Genomic DNA, 17,757 nt, shown 5'->3' on the forward strand with positions numbered 1-17,757 from the left:
GAAACAGATATGCAGCTCAAGGAGTTACACGCTCGCCGCTGACGCAAGTGGTAAACTGCACGTTCCAAGTTCGAATCCAGGCAGATTTCACTCAGTCGTTTTAGGATGTAGAAAGTGTGCTACAATTAAATAAGTGTGCAAAACGGCAAAAGTGTTGTGTTAAAATGCTTTATTAACATGCTAGGTGCTGTCTGACAATTACCTTGATAAGAGTAGTAATAATGAGAATCTACTACTGCTCCAGGGTTCACTTGCCTAACTGTAAACTACCTTAATTCATACCAGATTATAGACCACGCGCTGATGAGAGGTGTTACCTCGAAACCGGTCCGGTCCTCGGATGCTTGATTCCGTTCTGGGAAGGACATGGCTTTTGTAGTTCGGACTGGACTGTTCCCATGGGGCACAGGGTCAGAGCTGATTTGCATATCGCCATTGTCTAACCCGGGGTGGTGTGGAGTGCAAAAAAACAATGGATTTGGGCCCAGATCTTTGGACTGGGGTGAGTGTGTGACATTGATCCACATTCGGTCCATCACCTGTTGTGTTTGCATATTCCGCCCTAAGTGCGCTGGGGATGCCCAGGCGTGGGTCCCAGGCACTCCACACCACTTGGAGTCAAGCTAGCCGGGCTGATGAGAGGTGTTACCTCGAAACCGGTCCGGTCCTCGGATGCTTGATTCCGTTCTGGGAAGGACATGGCTTTTGTAGTTCGGACTGGACTGTTCCCATGGGGCACAGGGTCAGAGCTGATTTGCATATCGCCATTGTCTAACCCGGGGTGGTGTGGAGTGCAAAAAAACGATGGATTTGGGCCCAGATCTTTGGACTGGGGTGAGTGTGTGACATTGATCCACATTCGGTCCATCACCTGTTGTGTTTGCATATTCTGCCCTAAGTGCGCTGGGGATGCCCAGACGTGGGTCCCAGGCACTCCACACCACTTGGAGTCAAGCTAGCCGGGCTGATGAGAGGTGTTACCTCGAAACCGGTCCGGTCCTCGGATGCTTGATTCCGTTCTGGGAAGGACATGGCTTTTGTAGTTCGGACTGGACTGTTCCCATGGGGCACAGGGTCAGAGCTGATTTGCATATCGCCATTGTCTAACCCGGGGTGGTGTGGAGTGCAAAAAAACGATAGATTTGGGCCCAGATCTTTGGACTGGGATGTGTGTGTGACATTGATCCACATTCGGTCCATCACCAGTTGTGTTTGCAGATTATAGACCACAGCACATAATTCCAATCTCACACACATCTTCTGGTCAAAATGAGTTACGAAAGGAGCATAGAGGGGAAAATACCAACCATCACCTAAAACACAGATACTTAATTAGACCAGCAGTGAAATATTAACACTGCGCTATTTTTGTTCCAGCGCATTATATGCATGTGATAAATGGAAAGCTTATTTCACCAGCATGAGAATTGCACAATGCTTAGAATAGCATAATTGCAGACAGACTCAAAAGAGAGGTCCGTTGTGTGTGTTCGAGTGTGCCAGAAAGGAAACAGTTTGACATCGGACAATGCGCATGAAGGTACCACAGGCTTGGAGTTCACTCACCTCCAGCAAGAGTCAGTCAAGCCTGGGCAGCAGCAGGGCAACCAGAGCCTCCTCCTGCCCATACCCTTACATGGTTCCCAGCCCTCCTGCCAAAACAGTGAGTGCCTCCTCCCTACGGACCCGACCCTGCACTGGCACCCCTGCTCCCCCAGGGTGCTGACCCTGCCAACTGACTAGCTCACAGCCGTACACCAGTCACGGCTCGCAGTACTCGTGAGGGGGGTCGCAGAGAGGGTTGGGGGGTGGGGGGGCCGCGGGAGAATACAATTTAGAAAACAACTTACCAGACCGCCTCTGCTCCTGGTCCGCGTTGGCACTTCTTAATCCTTCTTCAAACAGAAACATGGACATCAGCACTGGAGTGCCAGCCCCTCAGCCAATCCTGGCACTGTTCCAGCACCAGGAGCGGCTTAGGGCACGAGTTACTCCTCGCCCGTCGCACACCCATTAGGAGACCGAGTGCATGCGCAAACCAGTTCAAACGCAAGTGCGCATGAGTGGGCACGGGCAAAAAATGTGCCCTCCGTCCCCACTCATGCGCACTTGTGTTGTGCTGCTGCCTGCTGCCCCTGCCATGTCTGACAATGAATGTCAGTCAACATGACACCAGACCGCCCACCGCCACTTCAGACTCTGAAGGGGTGGGCGGTCCGACGTCATGCTGATTGACATCATTGTTGTCAGTTCTCCCTCGGCATTTTTGTGGGTGGGGGGAGGCTACCCCCCCACGCCCCAATGGACGCACCGCGCCTGCTGTAGCTCCACTCTGCATGTCGCTTAAAGATTCAGCCCCCACAAAAAATGTTCTTACCCACCCCCGAAATTTCAAATAAAGCAATCTTTTTTTTTTTACTGCAGTCCCTTTTCCAAAAAAAAAAAAAAAAAAATATATGGTATATGTTTAAAAACAAATGAGTAATTTTCCCAAATTTTTTTAGGAGCAGGCAGCGGTTCATGACACTGCCTGCTCCTAACAAATGATTTTGTTTATATTCATAAAGGGGTTTAGGTATTTTCCAGTTTGCAAACGGTTACAACCAATTTAGAATTGGCCGTAAAATATAAATGTTTTGCGACCGGATTTTAGTTGCAAAACATTAATACATAAATTAAGGAGTGGGTATTTCAAAGGGATGACAAACTTATAACTAGGTAAAATGTTACCGAATTGTAATTTGGTGTTTTGTACATTTAAGAAAAGCATGTTGTAGTCGCCAATGCTCAAATGTTATCTTTGCGACCGTAAAATCGCTTTGTAATAATAATACTGATGAAATACAAAAGTCCAAGGCATGTGGGCGATAAATGCAGAAACTTTAAATGTTCCTGTTTTTATTCTATGTTCACACGTATACAATAATATTGTTCAATTAAGGGAAACAAACAAATAGGAACTAACTAGTGACATGTATAGCTTCGCGAAATATTAGTATACAATCATAAAGAGATTTGTAATGCCGATATAAATAATAAAATCAATAACTATATTTAAAAAGTATAACATTTACAGCCCCCAAAACTTATTCACACAAAATATACCGCCAAAACGTACAGGATAGAGACATCTAAAATTAGAGTCGCATTCATTGCTATTTGCAGCCACCCTCTAAAGGGGTGACTGCGCTCGAGACAAAATCGTGCACTCTCGTTACCGAGGGCCTCGGCTGGGCGTTCCCTGTGCGTCCCAGCCCCCACCACTCTCTAATGAGACATTTTTAATCAGGCAGTTGGAAATCCGTGTTCCTTTCTTCTATTCTTGGCCCGCTTCCTCTTTCCTGTTCTTTTACTGCCTTCAGTTGTGCACATACCAGGCTGAGCTGCCTGTTGTGTGTGCTTCAACGGTAGGCGTGTCAAGGAAATCCGCGCCAATGCCGCGCACGCTGCCCTGGTTTAGTGCGTGTAGGTGAAGCTTGCAACGCGCTGTCCATGGGCAGCAGGTCTGCCCGAGAAGAGAACACTTGCGCTCCTGCATGCCAAGCTGTGTCTAGTTTGTACACGTGAGGAATGCTGTCACTCGTAGTGCTCACACTGCACCAGGACTGAGGAACGCAGAGCACCCTTCTGTTGCCTGTGCTCTGCCTGTTCAGCACATAAATGAAGCTTGCACTACTGCTGGCGTGACTATGCTGCATCTTTCGGTTCTGCATTACTGCACTGTGGAGAGAACCTTGATCCGTTATGTTCTATGCTGTCAGTTCCTTCACTGAGTGAAGTGTAGAGCACCCTTATGTTGCCTGTGCTCTACCTGTTCAGCACATAAATGAAGCTTGCACTACTGCTGGCGTGACTATGCTGCATCTTTCGGTTCTGCATTACTGCACTGTGGAGAGAACCTTGATCCGTTATGTTCTATGCTGTCAGTTCCTTCACTGAGTGAAGTGTAGAGCACCCTTATGTTGCCTGTGCTCTACCTGTTCAGCACATAAATGAAGCTTGCACTACTGCTGGCGTGACTATGCTGCATTTTTCGGTTCTGCATTACTGCACTGTGGAGAGAACCTTGATCTGTTATGTTCTATGCTGTCAGTTCCTTCACTGAGTGAAGTGTAGAGCACTCTTATGTTGCCTGTGCTCTACCTGTTCAGCACATAAACGAAGCTTGCACTACTGCTGGCGTGACTGTGCTGCATCTTTCGGTTATGCATTACTGCACTGTGGAGAGAACCTTGATCCGTTATGTTCTATGCTGTCAGTTCCTTCACTGAGTGAAGTGTAGAGCATCCTTCTGTTGCCTGTGCTCTACCTGTTCAGCACATCAATGAAGCTTGCACTACTGCTGGCGTGACTGTGCTGCATCTTTCGGTTATGCATTACTGCACTGTGGAGAGAACCTTGATCTGTCATGTTCTATGCTGTCAGTTCCTTCACTGAGTGAAGTGTGCTTTCCTGCTCCCTTCAGAGCTTGTGTGAATGCAGTGTGCACTACATATGCTGAACCCCTTCTTGACTTCCGGATGCTGACTATCTTTGACCTTTTGAGTGAACATTTCAACAGAGCATGTGAATATCGGGTTCCTGTGTGAAGGATGCTAGCACTGGTATCTCCATTTGGACTGTCGTGGTGGTTGCGATTCAGTTTCTGGTACCAAACCTGGTTCTGTGTGTACAAGAAACATGCCTGACAGGCAGTGGCGCCTAGGACCCCAACCTTCTGGACAATGGGCACCAGTGCCATTTTCTTTTACTCCCCATGTTAGATGGGCAATGGAGCCACGTTCCTTTAACCCATAGCTGGTGGTCAGTCAGTTGACCTGCCATCCTTGGTGTGGTTTCCCCCTCAAATGTTTTGCCTTCCTCCTCCTGTTTTGCAAAATTCGTTTTGTTGGCCTTAGTACTCTGTGCACTTTGCCTCTGCTACCCAGTGCTAAAGTGCTTGTGTACACTCCTCTAAACATGGTAAAAATTGTCTAACACCCATTTGTCACATTTAATTTACTTGTAAGTACTTAGTAAAGTATTACTACATGTACTCACAGAAAGTAAATTAAATGCTACAAGAGGCCCTGTAGCACTTATTGTGCCACCCACTTAAGTCGCCTTTTTTTTTAAACAGGTCTCAGGTCTGCCATTGCAGCCTGTGTGTAGTTTAAAAACTGCCATTTTGACCTGGCAAAATATTCCTTTTCCAGGTCTCAAACTCCCTTATTAATACATTTAAGTGCCCCCAGGGTAGTCCCTAAACTGCTCATAGGGAAGATAACATTGTATTTAAAAAGTGGAAACACGTACTTTTAAGTTTTACATGTTCCGGTAGTGAAACACACACAAAATCGTTTTTCACTAATGTGAGGCCTACCTCTCCCATTGGATAACATTGGGTTATATTATTATATTTGATAAGTGATAACTTTAGTTTGGGAACAGGTAACAATCTCATGTTTGGTGTCTAAGGAATTGTAATTTAAAATCCTTGTTAATGGTAAAGTCGGTTTTCAAGTCACAGTTCTGAAAATGCCACTTTTAGAAAGTTGTTACTGCAAACAAATGACAGACGGAAGGCTGACAAAGCAAACCTTCTCCCCCAGTCAAAAGATCTCAGTTAAATTCATCTTTCTTTTGCCCACTAAGCCACCCCAGTTTGGGCCCAGCCATATGCAAATCAGTCTTGACCCTGTGCCTCATGGGAACAGTCCAGACCGAACTGCCAGGCCAGGTCCTCACTGGACCGGAAACAAGCATCCTGGGACCGGTTTCTAGGTATGTCAGCCTTCTTCAGCCAGGTTAGCTTGAATGCAGAGGCACAGTGGGCAAGGGACCCATGGAATGCTGACAATGCAAACATTCTCCCCCAGTTAAAAGATCTGGGTTAAATCCATTGTTATTTTGCCCACTACGCCACCCCAGTTTGGACCCAGCCATATGCAAATCAGTCTTGACCCGGTGCCCCATGGGAACAGTCCAGACCAAACTGCCAGGCCAGGTCCTCCCTGGACCGGAAACAAGCATCCTGGGAACGGTTTCAGGGTATGTCACACTTCTTCAGCCAGGCTAGCTTGAATCCAGTGGCACAGTGAGCAGGGGATCCAGGTCTGGGCATACCTATCCCACTTAGGGAGAAAAGTGTTACAGCAAACAAAGGATGGACGGAATGCTGACAATGCAAATGATCTTCCCCAGTCAAAAGATCTGGGTTAAATCCATTGTTCTTTTCCCACTACGCCACCCCAGGTTGGATGGTTGGCATGTTCCTGCCCTAACCATTAGGTGCCTGCAGTATGTATCCAAGGGATGCCTCCTGCAATCACAAAGAACTTCAACAAGCCTTATTTCACCCCTGACATTGTGGGACCAGTGCATGGAGGAAGGAAATTCTAGAACCATCTGTGGGGGCAAAACTGCAGAAGTTTCCTCTACTTCAAACCTTAGCACCAGGTATAAAAATAGTACCCTCAGACCCACTCGCCTGAACACTCCTGGACCTGTGTATACTACAGAAGAATGACTTCTCTACTGTCTCAGGAAGAAGACTGGAACTGCTCCCTTCATCCCACGCAATCTGACTGACTCCAAGGATCAGCTGGCTGACCTATCTGAGCTACAGGGTCACAATAAGCTCAGGAGGCCTCCCTGCAACTGCCCAGCTGTCCTGCTGCAACTGGGCCTGCACAGGACATGCCTAAGCACTACTGGTCTTTGCGAGAATGAGCCCCTAATCCCCAAATGGCGCCTTCCCGTTCCTTGGTGGGTATCTGAGGGGACTTCTCTGGACACAAGGACAAATACTGAAGTTTAGGGCTCTTTGTGACTGCGAACTCGCCAGTTCGTGCCAATATCTTGCCACCTATGCCGACCAGCAATGCAAAGCTCCTATGAACCCGACTCTTTAGGCTACAGCCACGACTGGTAAGATAAGATATGCACTTTGCGGTACAGCATTGATAGCCCACGGAGACCACAAACGCACAGCTACAACAGCAACAGTCTGCAACATCTAACAGGATGTGCGCACTACAGTGACTACTGTCTGGGGCGCTCTTCCTGCTGCGCCACTGTGAACTGAAGTCTTTGCGACAGACTTTGAGAGGTAACTTTTTCAGCAGGACTAACCTGGTTCATGTATCTGACCCGCACTCCATCGCGGTCGGTCTGGACTTGTGATTTTCCCCGGTTCTAGCACGACCAGATGACTGAGAGTGGCAATTTCTACTTCTAGGAGCGTTCCTAAATCTTTGAAACTGCATATCTCCAGGTCAACTGATTTGATGGTTGTCATTTTGGTGTCAAATAGTTTATTCAAATGTACCCTATTTGTTCTAAATTGGTGTGGGATTTTTCTTGTGTTGTGTTTTCACTGTATTGCTGCTTGTGGGCTGCATAAATTGCACATTGCCTCTAAATTAAGCCTGACTGCTTTTGTTCCAAGCTACCAGAGGGCTAAGCACAGGTTCATTTAGTGACTTTTGTGGTTCACTCCAACAATGAATGTTGCTTTTGCTTGAGAAGGACTCACACCTCCCTATATCACTGTGCTTAATTGGTAGTTATCAAACACTCGGCTACCCCTCTATCTGATGTGCTGTTTCTGAAAAGGAAAAACAATTGCAAAAACAACAGTTGATGGACAGAATGCAGAACAATGTCATACATTCACCCCAGTACAGAGATCTGGGCCTAAATCCATCGTTTTTTTGCTCACCACACCACCCCAGTTCAGACATGGCCATATGCAAATCAGCCTTGACCCTGTGCCTCATGGGAACAGTCCAGCCCGAACTGTCAAGCCATGTCTTCCCTGGACCGGAATCAAGTATCCTGGGACCGGTTTCTGGCTATCAGCCGTCATCAGCTAGGATAGCTTGACTCCAGTGGCGTGGAGAGCACAGGACTCATGTCTGAGCATACCAGTCCCACTCGGGTGTCAAATGTTTTTGCATTTGTCACCCCAAGTGGTACGGGTATGCTCAGATGTGAGACCCGTGTTCTCCACACCACTGGAATTAAGCTATCCTGGCTGATAGCCAGAAACCGGTCCCAGGATGCTTGATTTTGGTCCAGGGAAGACATGGCTTGGCAGTTCGGGCTGGACTGTTCCCATGAGGCACAGGTTCAAGGCTGATTTGCATATGGCCATGTCTGAACTGGGGTGGTGTGGAGTGCAAAAAAACGATGGATTTAGGCCCAGATCTCTGTACTGGGGGAAATGTATGACATTGTTCTGCATTCTGTCCATCGAATGATGTTTTTGCATTTGTCACCCCGAGTGGGACGGGTATGCTCAGATGTGAGTCCAGTGCTCTCCAGACCACTGGAGTCAAGCTATCGTGGCTGATGACGGCTGATAGCCAGAAACCGGTCCCAGGATGCTTGATTCCGGTCCAGGAAAGACATGGCTCGGCAGTTCGGGCTGGACTGTTCCCATGAGGCACAGGGTCAAGGCTGATTTGCATATGTCCATGTCTGAACTGGGGTGATGTGGAGTGCAAAAAAAACGATGGATTTAGGCCCAGATTTCTGTACTGGGGTGAATGTATGACATTGTTCTGCATTCTGTCCATCAACTGTTGTTTTTGCACACGTTTCTGAAAAGCAGCAGAAGAGAGCTCCAAAACTGGTGTTCAGTGGACAGGGAGCAATATTGCAGACACTTGTATCAATAGGCTCTAGAGCTACGCTGCTGTACCTCCATGCATCTTGGTAAGCAGTGTTGGCAGATAGGCTGTAATTCCTGAACTTGTATTCGATGTTTGGGAGGTAGTATCTTAGGAAACACTCCACTACCTAGTGGGTTTAATGAATATTCAGAATTTGAAGTCGTTGTGCATATACGACAGGTGGTCATAGCATGTTCCTATATATTATATATACACAATGCCCAATGGATGATGATGCCTTATTCCTAAACCACTTTGTGTCCCTTAAGCTGTTCCTATATGCAAAGGTGAACAGTGGAATGGGATTCTTCGGATAGGTCTTCAAAGCAATAAAAGACCTCCTGCTGTGCCTGGCCAACCCAACACATCAAAAAACAGGAAAGCCCAGCATTTCAAAGGTGGCATGGGGAGCACCATAAGGATCTACTTGATCCCTGTGATGTTCGATGGATGCCAGCAACCCTGGGCTCAGGTTATCAAACCCCACCAACTTCACTTCCAAACGGACGTGAATGACCCCTAGATACATCTTGATCTCGGAATGGTGTGGAAAATCAAATTTTGAAGTCAGTCTGTACCACAATATGTTTTTGGACAAAGAAGAGGTTTCTCTACCGACATATTTCCAAGATGGAGATCCTTTTGGTTAGAGACAGACGAAGACCCTACTTCCAATCACTTGGCCCACCATCTAGGCAGCCCCTGCAAACGACCTTATAGGTGAAAAATCTAGGAAACCCCCGATTTCCACTTCTCCCTACACATTGTGGTGGCTATAGGAACCAACTGTTGGATAAAGCTGCCCAGGAGGATCCTCTGACACTTACAGCTGGATACATGTTTTGATGTAACAAGTGCATTAATCCATGCACAATGACAACATCAACAAAAACATCCTTGAGAACGAGAATGCAAAGCTATAGGGTCCAAAATGCAACAAAACTTTGCTATAACCATGGGAAAGACAACCATACAAATCTGTTTATAAAGCCCTCCATTAGCTCTGAAGAGAGCAAATCATTACATTTAACATTCTTTGCTGAAGGTAATCTTGAAGGGAAAATGCCCCATGTGCCATCATAGACTGTTTACCCGCTATTTCACTCTCAGAACTCGTAGGTCCAGCCAATACACTGATCCTGCATCAAAAGGGTGAAACTAATCAAACACAGTGGGAGTAAGCTGAAAGCAACCAACAGGCAGTCCTGGAACAAACACATCACCCACCCACTTAGTGCAAACCTCAGCAGTAAATAAGTTGATGTTCATTCAACCCAGCCTAGTCAGTCTCCACCTGAAGTTTTTTTAAAGGGTTTCGGAAACAAGGGGAAAGGTGTTTTTTAATGTTACAGAGCTACGCAGGTTAGTTACTTGGTGTCAGCTTTGACAATTTCACTGAGCAGTTGGTTAGAGTTCAAATCATCTGTTTATGTAGTGATAGTAATACTCAACGGAAGTTGTCAACTATGGTAAATCCAAACACTTGATCAAGTGCTCAAAACAGCTAAGGGCATTGAAACATCCCAAATTTTGGTTGGTCGAGCTCAATGAGATGTGCGCTAAACCAGTATACACAGTTTCTGGGTACAAATAAAAATATTTTTTTTTAAATAGCAGGGCATTTGTTTTATTCGCAGTTTATACTTGACAATGCTACAAAAATGATGCGTTTGTCACATATTCGAAAAAAAAGCATACAGTTCTGCTGGGATGATCAGCTGCAATCAACGTTCGACGCTGAAGCGCAGATGATCAATGTCAATTTTCTTAATCCCTTTGACCCCAGTTTGTTCTTTATCATTATGGTTGATGCTAGCAAGTATGGCTTTGGTGCCGTCCTGACTCAGAAAAGAAATGAGGGGGCGGAGGCTGTGAGTTTTGCTACCTCTGTGCTGAGAGAAAACAATCTTCACTACACGGTAATTGATAAAGATTTGCTAGCATGTTATTAGGCAGTCAAACTCTGTGTGAGCTCCACGCTAGTCATGAGCTCCTGGGGCTGTTTTATAGCAATTGCGCATTTTCATTGTTTGCGCCGAGCACAAACAGTGAAAATTCACCCTATTATCATGAAAGCGCTGCCGCTTCGTGTTTTCACAGTGCATGTAGAACCCGCCTGCACCTTTGAAGGGGATTAGAGATACCCTTGGAGGCGGGTGAAGTTAGTGACTGCACCTGCCTGCAACGGGATGTCTGGGGGGGTCCATGGGGCCCAATTTCTCACCACCAGAGGGCTGCCATCAGGGGGTGCACTAACAGTGCACCACCTGTTAGATGGCGCACTCTCTGTGCCCACGTCGTAATACAGTTTGGGCGGGAGGCAAAGGGATTCCCTCATTTGCATGGGACACACCACCATACAAATGATGGAAGGCCAATGGGAAAATAGCGCTGGAGCTGTATGTACGTCATCGCTATGGTTATTACAGAAGGGGCTGCAATAGCGTCCCCTTCTGTAACACCTAAGTGCCCTGGGGTGCGCAAAGCAGGCGCAAACTTAATGTAATATGGCCCCTGATGTATACTCTGAATGGGGAGAATGTAAGGAATGCTACTCCTAGTGGTTCCAGGCAAGTCACAAAAATATTCGGTAACACTTGCTGTGGCCACTTCCCTTGGATCAAGTTCCTGCAGAAAGACGAGATGTGTCCAGCTGGTGAGGAGGACATGAGAAAGTTGTTTGGTGGCAGCCACAGATTAGAGAGAGCCGGTGTGAATTCTCAACAAACTTGGTAAGAAGGCTTGTTGTACCCATTTTTTATGTGCCTTACTACCATTTCTTTATATCCAACGTACAGAGTGGGACCTTTCTCCTATGCTAATGTGTTGCCTGCATGAGTGGTAGTTTATTCTATGTATGACCTGATTTAAACAGTGGCTTTGGTTCACTGGCAGCACAGCCATGTTCCTACACCTCTTTGAACAATTACGCTTTTTTCCGATACTTCATATAGTAGTATGCATAACATTTGACATGTTCCTACTGTCAACCTCTCTGGTGAACAGTGGTGCCATGTCACTATGCTTGTGTCTGATGGACGGGCCTCATTGGCCAGTTTGCGGTATGGGGTGCCACATTCCCATCCCTTGGCATGTGATAAGCAGCAGTGCCTTGTTTCTATAACTCTGTATCCGCTGGGGCAATGGTGACATGTTTCTATGTTCCACAATCTCATTTGAATCCTTGTCATGTTGCATTGTTTCTCAAACGTAACCTCAATAACCAACATTCCTGCACTTCGATCCAAAATATAATTGGATTAACATTAAACTGTTACAGGCTCCTCACTCAGAGCTGGTGCCTCACTTTCCCTGCATATCCACCCATAAACCTACGGGTTGCATTTGATGTCCTATGTTTTTTCAAATCCATGCCTACCACTTATCCAGATTTTCACATTATCAATTGCACCTCTTAAGAGAAATCAAACACTGATCTTTGATAATAACTATTTGTTTATAGCGGTTCATACCACTCATGTGTAAATGCTGTAAATAACCAATAGGCCTAAGATCCAATTTATGATACACAATTTATCGACCCTAAAGGATGAAGCCTGAGTGGGAGTGCTGGGATTAGAATTTGTTACCTTCAGATAATCTCATCTGCTTGCTACAAGCATTTCAATAATTGAATGTACTCTTCTTAATCCACTGCCTCGCTGTAATTCAGCAGTACAATCGCTACTACAGTCCTGAAAAAAACGCCTTGCTCTGCGATTTACCAAAGTTACTGTTTGCTCACACTGACGGCAATGCTTCATACTGAAGTATGCCCTTAAAAGTGAGGAAATAAGACTGCGTACATCAACCCTACAATGATCAATTCAGTGGCTAGATCTTCAGAGGGCACATGAAAATGAAACTGCTGCATCATCTACAGACCTTCCACTTTCAATAGCCCTTCGACCTCACCAAGAACTCTCTCTTTCCCCTGTTTCACGACACATCCTGTTTCATGACCCACCAGGAGAAAACCATCTAAACAACCAACCTAAACAACCCTACGTTGGAGAAATTAAACAGACCAAAGTAAGCAGTGGCTGCCAATACCCAAGACACGGGAATTCATATATCTCCAAGTTTCAGTCCCTTCCCACAAAATATTTATTCCTTTTCCTTCAAAAACGAATTGCATCACTTCCCGGGGACAACTATTTCCACCGTCTTTTTGCCAAGTACAGACATGCACTACTCCCATACTTGTCAGGATTATGAGCGTCAGACTGCCCTCATGGGTTTGAAGGTGCTATAAAAGTAACATATATAGCAGTCCCCATGTGCATTTGATGGTGGGGTCACTTTCCTATAGCCCATGTCCTCTTAGCAGTGACACTCTGATACTATCACCTGGTGCCCTGTCTATCGTTGCACGTAGAATGGGGGAATAAGGCTCCTCTACACTGTGTTCACTGGGGTGTGAAGTTGGGTTCCTTTGTCTCTGTGCCTCTGCAATGGTGAGCCAGGTTCCTAGGGTGGATGGCAGTTCCTCTCTTCCAAAATTTTCAAATTTGGCTGGCCAACAGTATCACAGCATGTAATATTAAAATATGCTTTGCTTATCATAAAATTACAAAGGTCCACAAAAAGATTGCTGTTTTTTGGGGGGGAGTTGCAGCACAATGACCCTTAACCCACATATCAGCTGTTTGTGTACTGTGCTCTTATCAGCCCATGTCTAAGGGGTGGCACTGGTCTGTTTCCACCCTGTGTATCATATGTGAAATGGTACTGTTCGCCTATTATCTCATCTCTGATGGGTTGCAGTGTTCCTACACCACCTTACCCTATGGGTGGTGTCATGTTTCTACATCCATACCTTTTGCAGCGCGAAGAACCCTGTTATTTTTTAATCACTGGTGTTTAACATGTAATGGTTTTATTATAACTATATCCCTACATGCACAATGGGTGGCATTCGATGGATGATGTGGTCATGTTCCCACAAACCAGTGCCCAATAGGTGGTGCCAAAGAGTGGTAATGCTGTGAATACTATTGTAGAATAAAGGGTAGTGTTGTATTCCTATAAGTGCAATCTTGATGGGCATTTTCCTAATAGCTCTGTCCGACAGTACCGCCTTCTGCATATGAGACTTTCTCCAATGTGCACCAGTGCATGACCATGTGACCAACTAACTTGAGCATTTGTGCCATTTTCCAGCTGCGGTCGGTAGTAGGTGTACCTGCAGGGCGGTGACATGGGGAGGGGGAGGGGCAGGGTGGGGGGTAGTAATCTATGGATTACAGAGCTTTACAGGTAAGTAAACATAAATAAATGAATAAAACGAATTTTGTTTACTACCTACTACCGACTGCGGCTGCCATTTTCCTATTAGCAGGTGTATGATAGACAGCACTGAAAAAAGCAGCGGCCACAGAATCACATAATTTCAGTGGCACTGCCATTACGACATGCTGACAATGTGTTGTATTAGACAGCAAAGCTGAATTCTGACCTGTGCCAGATTAGTGGCAGGCGGACACTGCCCTGTACATAGAAGCATAATCCGGCCTTCAACACAACACAGATCTTTATCTGCTAACTTGCAGCGATGACTCAAAACCTTCCACCATCAAACAAACTCAGTCATTCCTTGATAAAGGTAGGTAAAGTTATCAGAATGTCAAAATTATATTTATGTCATCTTGACTTTGCTGTCTCCTGTTTCTGTTGTCCGGTCTCCTGGCCTTCTAGATTTCTACATTTCAGGCTCTTTTCTCTCAAGGTCCACCCTGCTCGATTTTGGTTCCCTGTGTACCCATTCCACCCCTTTTCTCTTTGTCAAGCTTCGCTCCACCCTAGGTTTCAATCCTCCCTCCCATCATATATCTCTGCTCTCCAGTCTCCACCCCTCATTAGGTTTCCAACCTTTAGGCACTAAACTTCTTCTCCTTTTTTTCTATTTACTAGCTCCAGTCGAGATTTCTAGTGACCAGCAAAGGATGATCATAGTCTACATGTTCCAGGCGCTGATCTTGCCCAGGGTCAGCCAATCTTCATGTCTACTCCTTGGACTCCATCCCTTATCATGCATCCTCATTCTGTTCCCTTTTCTAGGCTCCACCATCACAAATATATATGCTCCAGGCTCTACGTCTCTCACTCTTCTGTGCACTATGTAGAAGCTGGTCTGCTTTTATTATTACATCTCACGGTTTCAAATGTGTTACTCTGACAGCCAGTGCCCTGGTGCAGCCTAATCATTACCTGGTTTTATTCCTCTACACCGGTGACTCTGCATTGTTGCCCTTGTCCTGGCCTACTCTCAACGTTTTGCCCCACTTTCCGGTTTCTGTAACACTTTTCTAGATGCTTCCCTATCTCCACATAAACAAGCATCCTCTTACTGATTAGAGCCATTTTTCTTGGTTCTTCCCCATTTTCTGACACTAGTTCAGCCCTTATTCCCTAGTTCTGCTCCCCCGAATTCTTGATGGTCTACTCTAGAACCTGGGAACTCTCCCAAGTCTCTGGACTCACTCACAGACGCTGGCTCCTCTGTATATTGTCTTCCTCTGACATTGCCCCAGTTGACAATTCCTACCACAATTTTCTCACAAGTTCAACTCAAGCAAATCGATTGGCCCAACTATCCATACTAAGTTTGTTCCACCTTTCCCTCAACGTTTTATTCCCCTTCTCTCCTCCTTAGCTGTAGCCACATCCAATTACCTGTTCCTTCTTGCTTTGCTCGCTTGCCTGTCGTTCCTCCTTCTCCTCTGTATCTGAGGGCTTGGAGGCCTGCTCCCCTGGCAGCCCATGGACCAGGTTCTCACCGCATGGAAGCCCCAGGGTCTTCAGTCGCTCATCGGTGTCAGGGTCCACCACAAGTAGCCTCAGGGTGCCAGCTGCTGCCCGAATGCGCTCCACCACCTGCTGGTGACTCTCAGCCTCCACATTGTGGCCATTTACCTCTACCAAGCGGTCATTTGGGCGCAGGCCAGCTTGGCTTGCTGGAGAGCCAGTTTCCACCAGCCGAATAAACTGCCCCTGACGGTCTTTCTGCCCATGCAGGTGGAATCCATAGCCATCAGGGCCCTTCTCCAAGCAGCAGAGCCGGGGCAGCTGCTCCACCTGCACTGCCATTGCTCAGGATTGGTCGCTGCAAGGCCGGTCTTCTAGAAACTAATACTGGGCCAGGAGCAGGATGGTGATAGGTGCAATAAGGGAGCTATAGGGGTGTGAAGAGCAGGTGCTGTTCCAAGACTCTGGAAGCAACCCCAGGAGACAAGGGGCAAACAAAGAAGTTAATGGGGCAATATAGGAACCTAATGGGGGTAAACAAGTTACAAAGACAGTGGGATTCCGGAGGGAAGATCAATAAAAGGGGTTAAAGTGGCAATCTGACCAACTGGAAGTGAAGTTCAATGTATTGGGCTGGATGGTCAACTATGCGGGCTGAAGGGGGACTGTCACAAACTCAAAGAAAAAAAATGCGAACTAGAAAAGCAATTAAATCGAAAGTGGACAATAAGGGAATGAGATAAATGATCACCAAGAGTTGAGAGGCTACGGGAAAGAAGCGGTGTAGGGAGACAGCGTCGCGGGCTCGCTCAGCAGCAGTCTGGAGTTCCGGAAACTTTCTCGGTGCCGCTCTGCCGGGGATCCGGCGCTCTGGGAGCTCGCGCTGACGCCCTGGACAATCCCGGATCTCTCTAGGATCTCACTCGAGCGTCCAGAAGAATCCCGGATCTCTACTGCTCGGGCGTCAGCCGGACTCTGACCCGCTTCAAGTGTAAATGCCGGCTTTTTAGAGGGGCGCGGCCTTGGAAGCCAGACTGACCGACGAGACAACGAATCAGAGGCCGGAAGGCGGGTCCAGGGAAAAAGAAACATTCAAATCGGGTGAGACTATTCAAATGAGGCTGAGGCCACGCCCCTTCTGTCCTGGCAGCGCATCTAAACGCGCATCACGTACAGCCGAAGGCCTCGGTAGAAATAGGGAGGTGAAGAGGACCTGCGAGGCGCAGAGAGCAGGGGGGCGACGCCCATTGGACCGAACGGGCTTCAGCCCTCCCCACTCCCCCCCACTGTTCTAAGGCCGGGCTGCAGACCAGCAGCTGTGCAGGTGTCTGTCCCAGGGAAAGCCGGGGCGAAGTACAGCAGGAGAGAAGAGAGCACGGGACAAACATGTTCTTTTCTGCGGCAGACACCTTCAGCTTAACTTGCTTCAGGGGTGTCCTCAAAGGAGGCGAGAGGGGTCGCAGATGAATCACAATATCCAGGACAAAGACTTCACTGTGGGAGTTACACTTGTGTAAGATGTGTGCTTTACTGATCACCAATGTTTTGAAGAGAGACAATGCGTGCCCATTAACGCTGGTTAAGAGACTATGGGGGACAGTCTCAAACATTTTGCACCGGGTTAGCTTCACAAAAGTGACGCTAACTGACCCAAAAAGTATTTTTCCTGATTCCCTCTCCAGTGCCAAACTTGCATTGTGCTGGAAAGTACCCAAAAGGCACGGGCGTCACTTATCACTGGGGATTACAGTGTCGGTACATGGGCGTTCTCTTGCAACCACCCATGCTTTTGACAGTAAACTTTGTCTAACATTAGAATACAGGGTTTAAACCAAAAATTAACTCCACTGAAAACAGGTGTTAATAAGAAAAATGTTTTTGTTTCCGATTTGCATTTATGTTGTACTGTACAGCACACCTACAAAGTAGGAAACGGTTTCAGGCTTGTCTAGGAAGGGTACGCCCCTTATACAAAGCTTATGGTAAACTCAAACACGCACTATAGCGCTAAGGTTTGTGCCTGGCGCACAGCAGCTGAAATGAGCGCTGGCACTAGGGAGAGGGGAGGAGAGTGTCATATCTCTGTGAATATGCAGCTCTCCCGCTCCCTCCCTGTCACGCAACACAGCGCAGCAATGTTTGATTCTTTCAGGAATCTAAGCCGGCGTCTGCCATCTTCCTGTACTTTCAAGCAAACAAGGCAGAAATAGCAAATTGTCTTGATTTGGAATTGCATTTATAAAGCTCTTACTACCCATGTGATGGGTAGTAAGCATCAAATAAATGCTAAAAAAGCCCCAAAAAACGTTTTTTAAATGAAGTCACCAGACGTTTCTGCCAATAGCATCTTTAA

The 17,757-nt window shown here is 46.7% G+C and overlaps 1 protein-coding gene across 1 annotated transcript in view; it reads right to left on the reverse strand.

Moving 5' to 3' along the window:
- NHERF1 (NHERF family PDZ scaffold protein 1) overlaps positions 1-17,455 on the reverse strand; it is a 203,636-nt gene extending 186,181 nt beyond the window's left edge. Inside the window, exon 1 of the mRNA XM_086930811.1 lies at positions 15,333-17,455. Within this exon, the coding sequence (XP_086786937.1) occupies positions 15,333-15,746 (414 nt within the window). The 5' untranslated portion in view covers positions 15,747-17,455. The remainder of the gene's footprint in view (positions 1-15,332) is intronic.
- Positions 17,456-17,757: the final 302 nt, after the last annotated feature.

Source organism: Lissotriton vulgaris, chromosome 7 (assembly GCF_964263255.1).
Source record: "Lissotriton vulgaris chromosome 7, aLisVul1.2, whole genome shotgun sequence".
Classification (NCBI taxonomy): Eukaryota; Metazoa; Chordata; class Amphibia; order Caudata; family Salamandridae; genus Lissotriton; species Lissotriton vulgaris.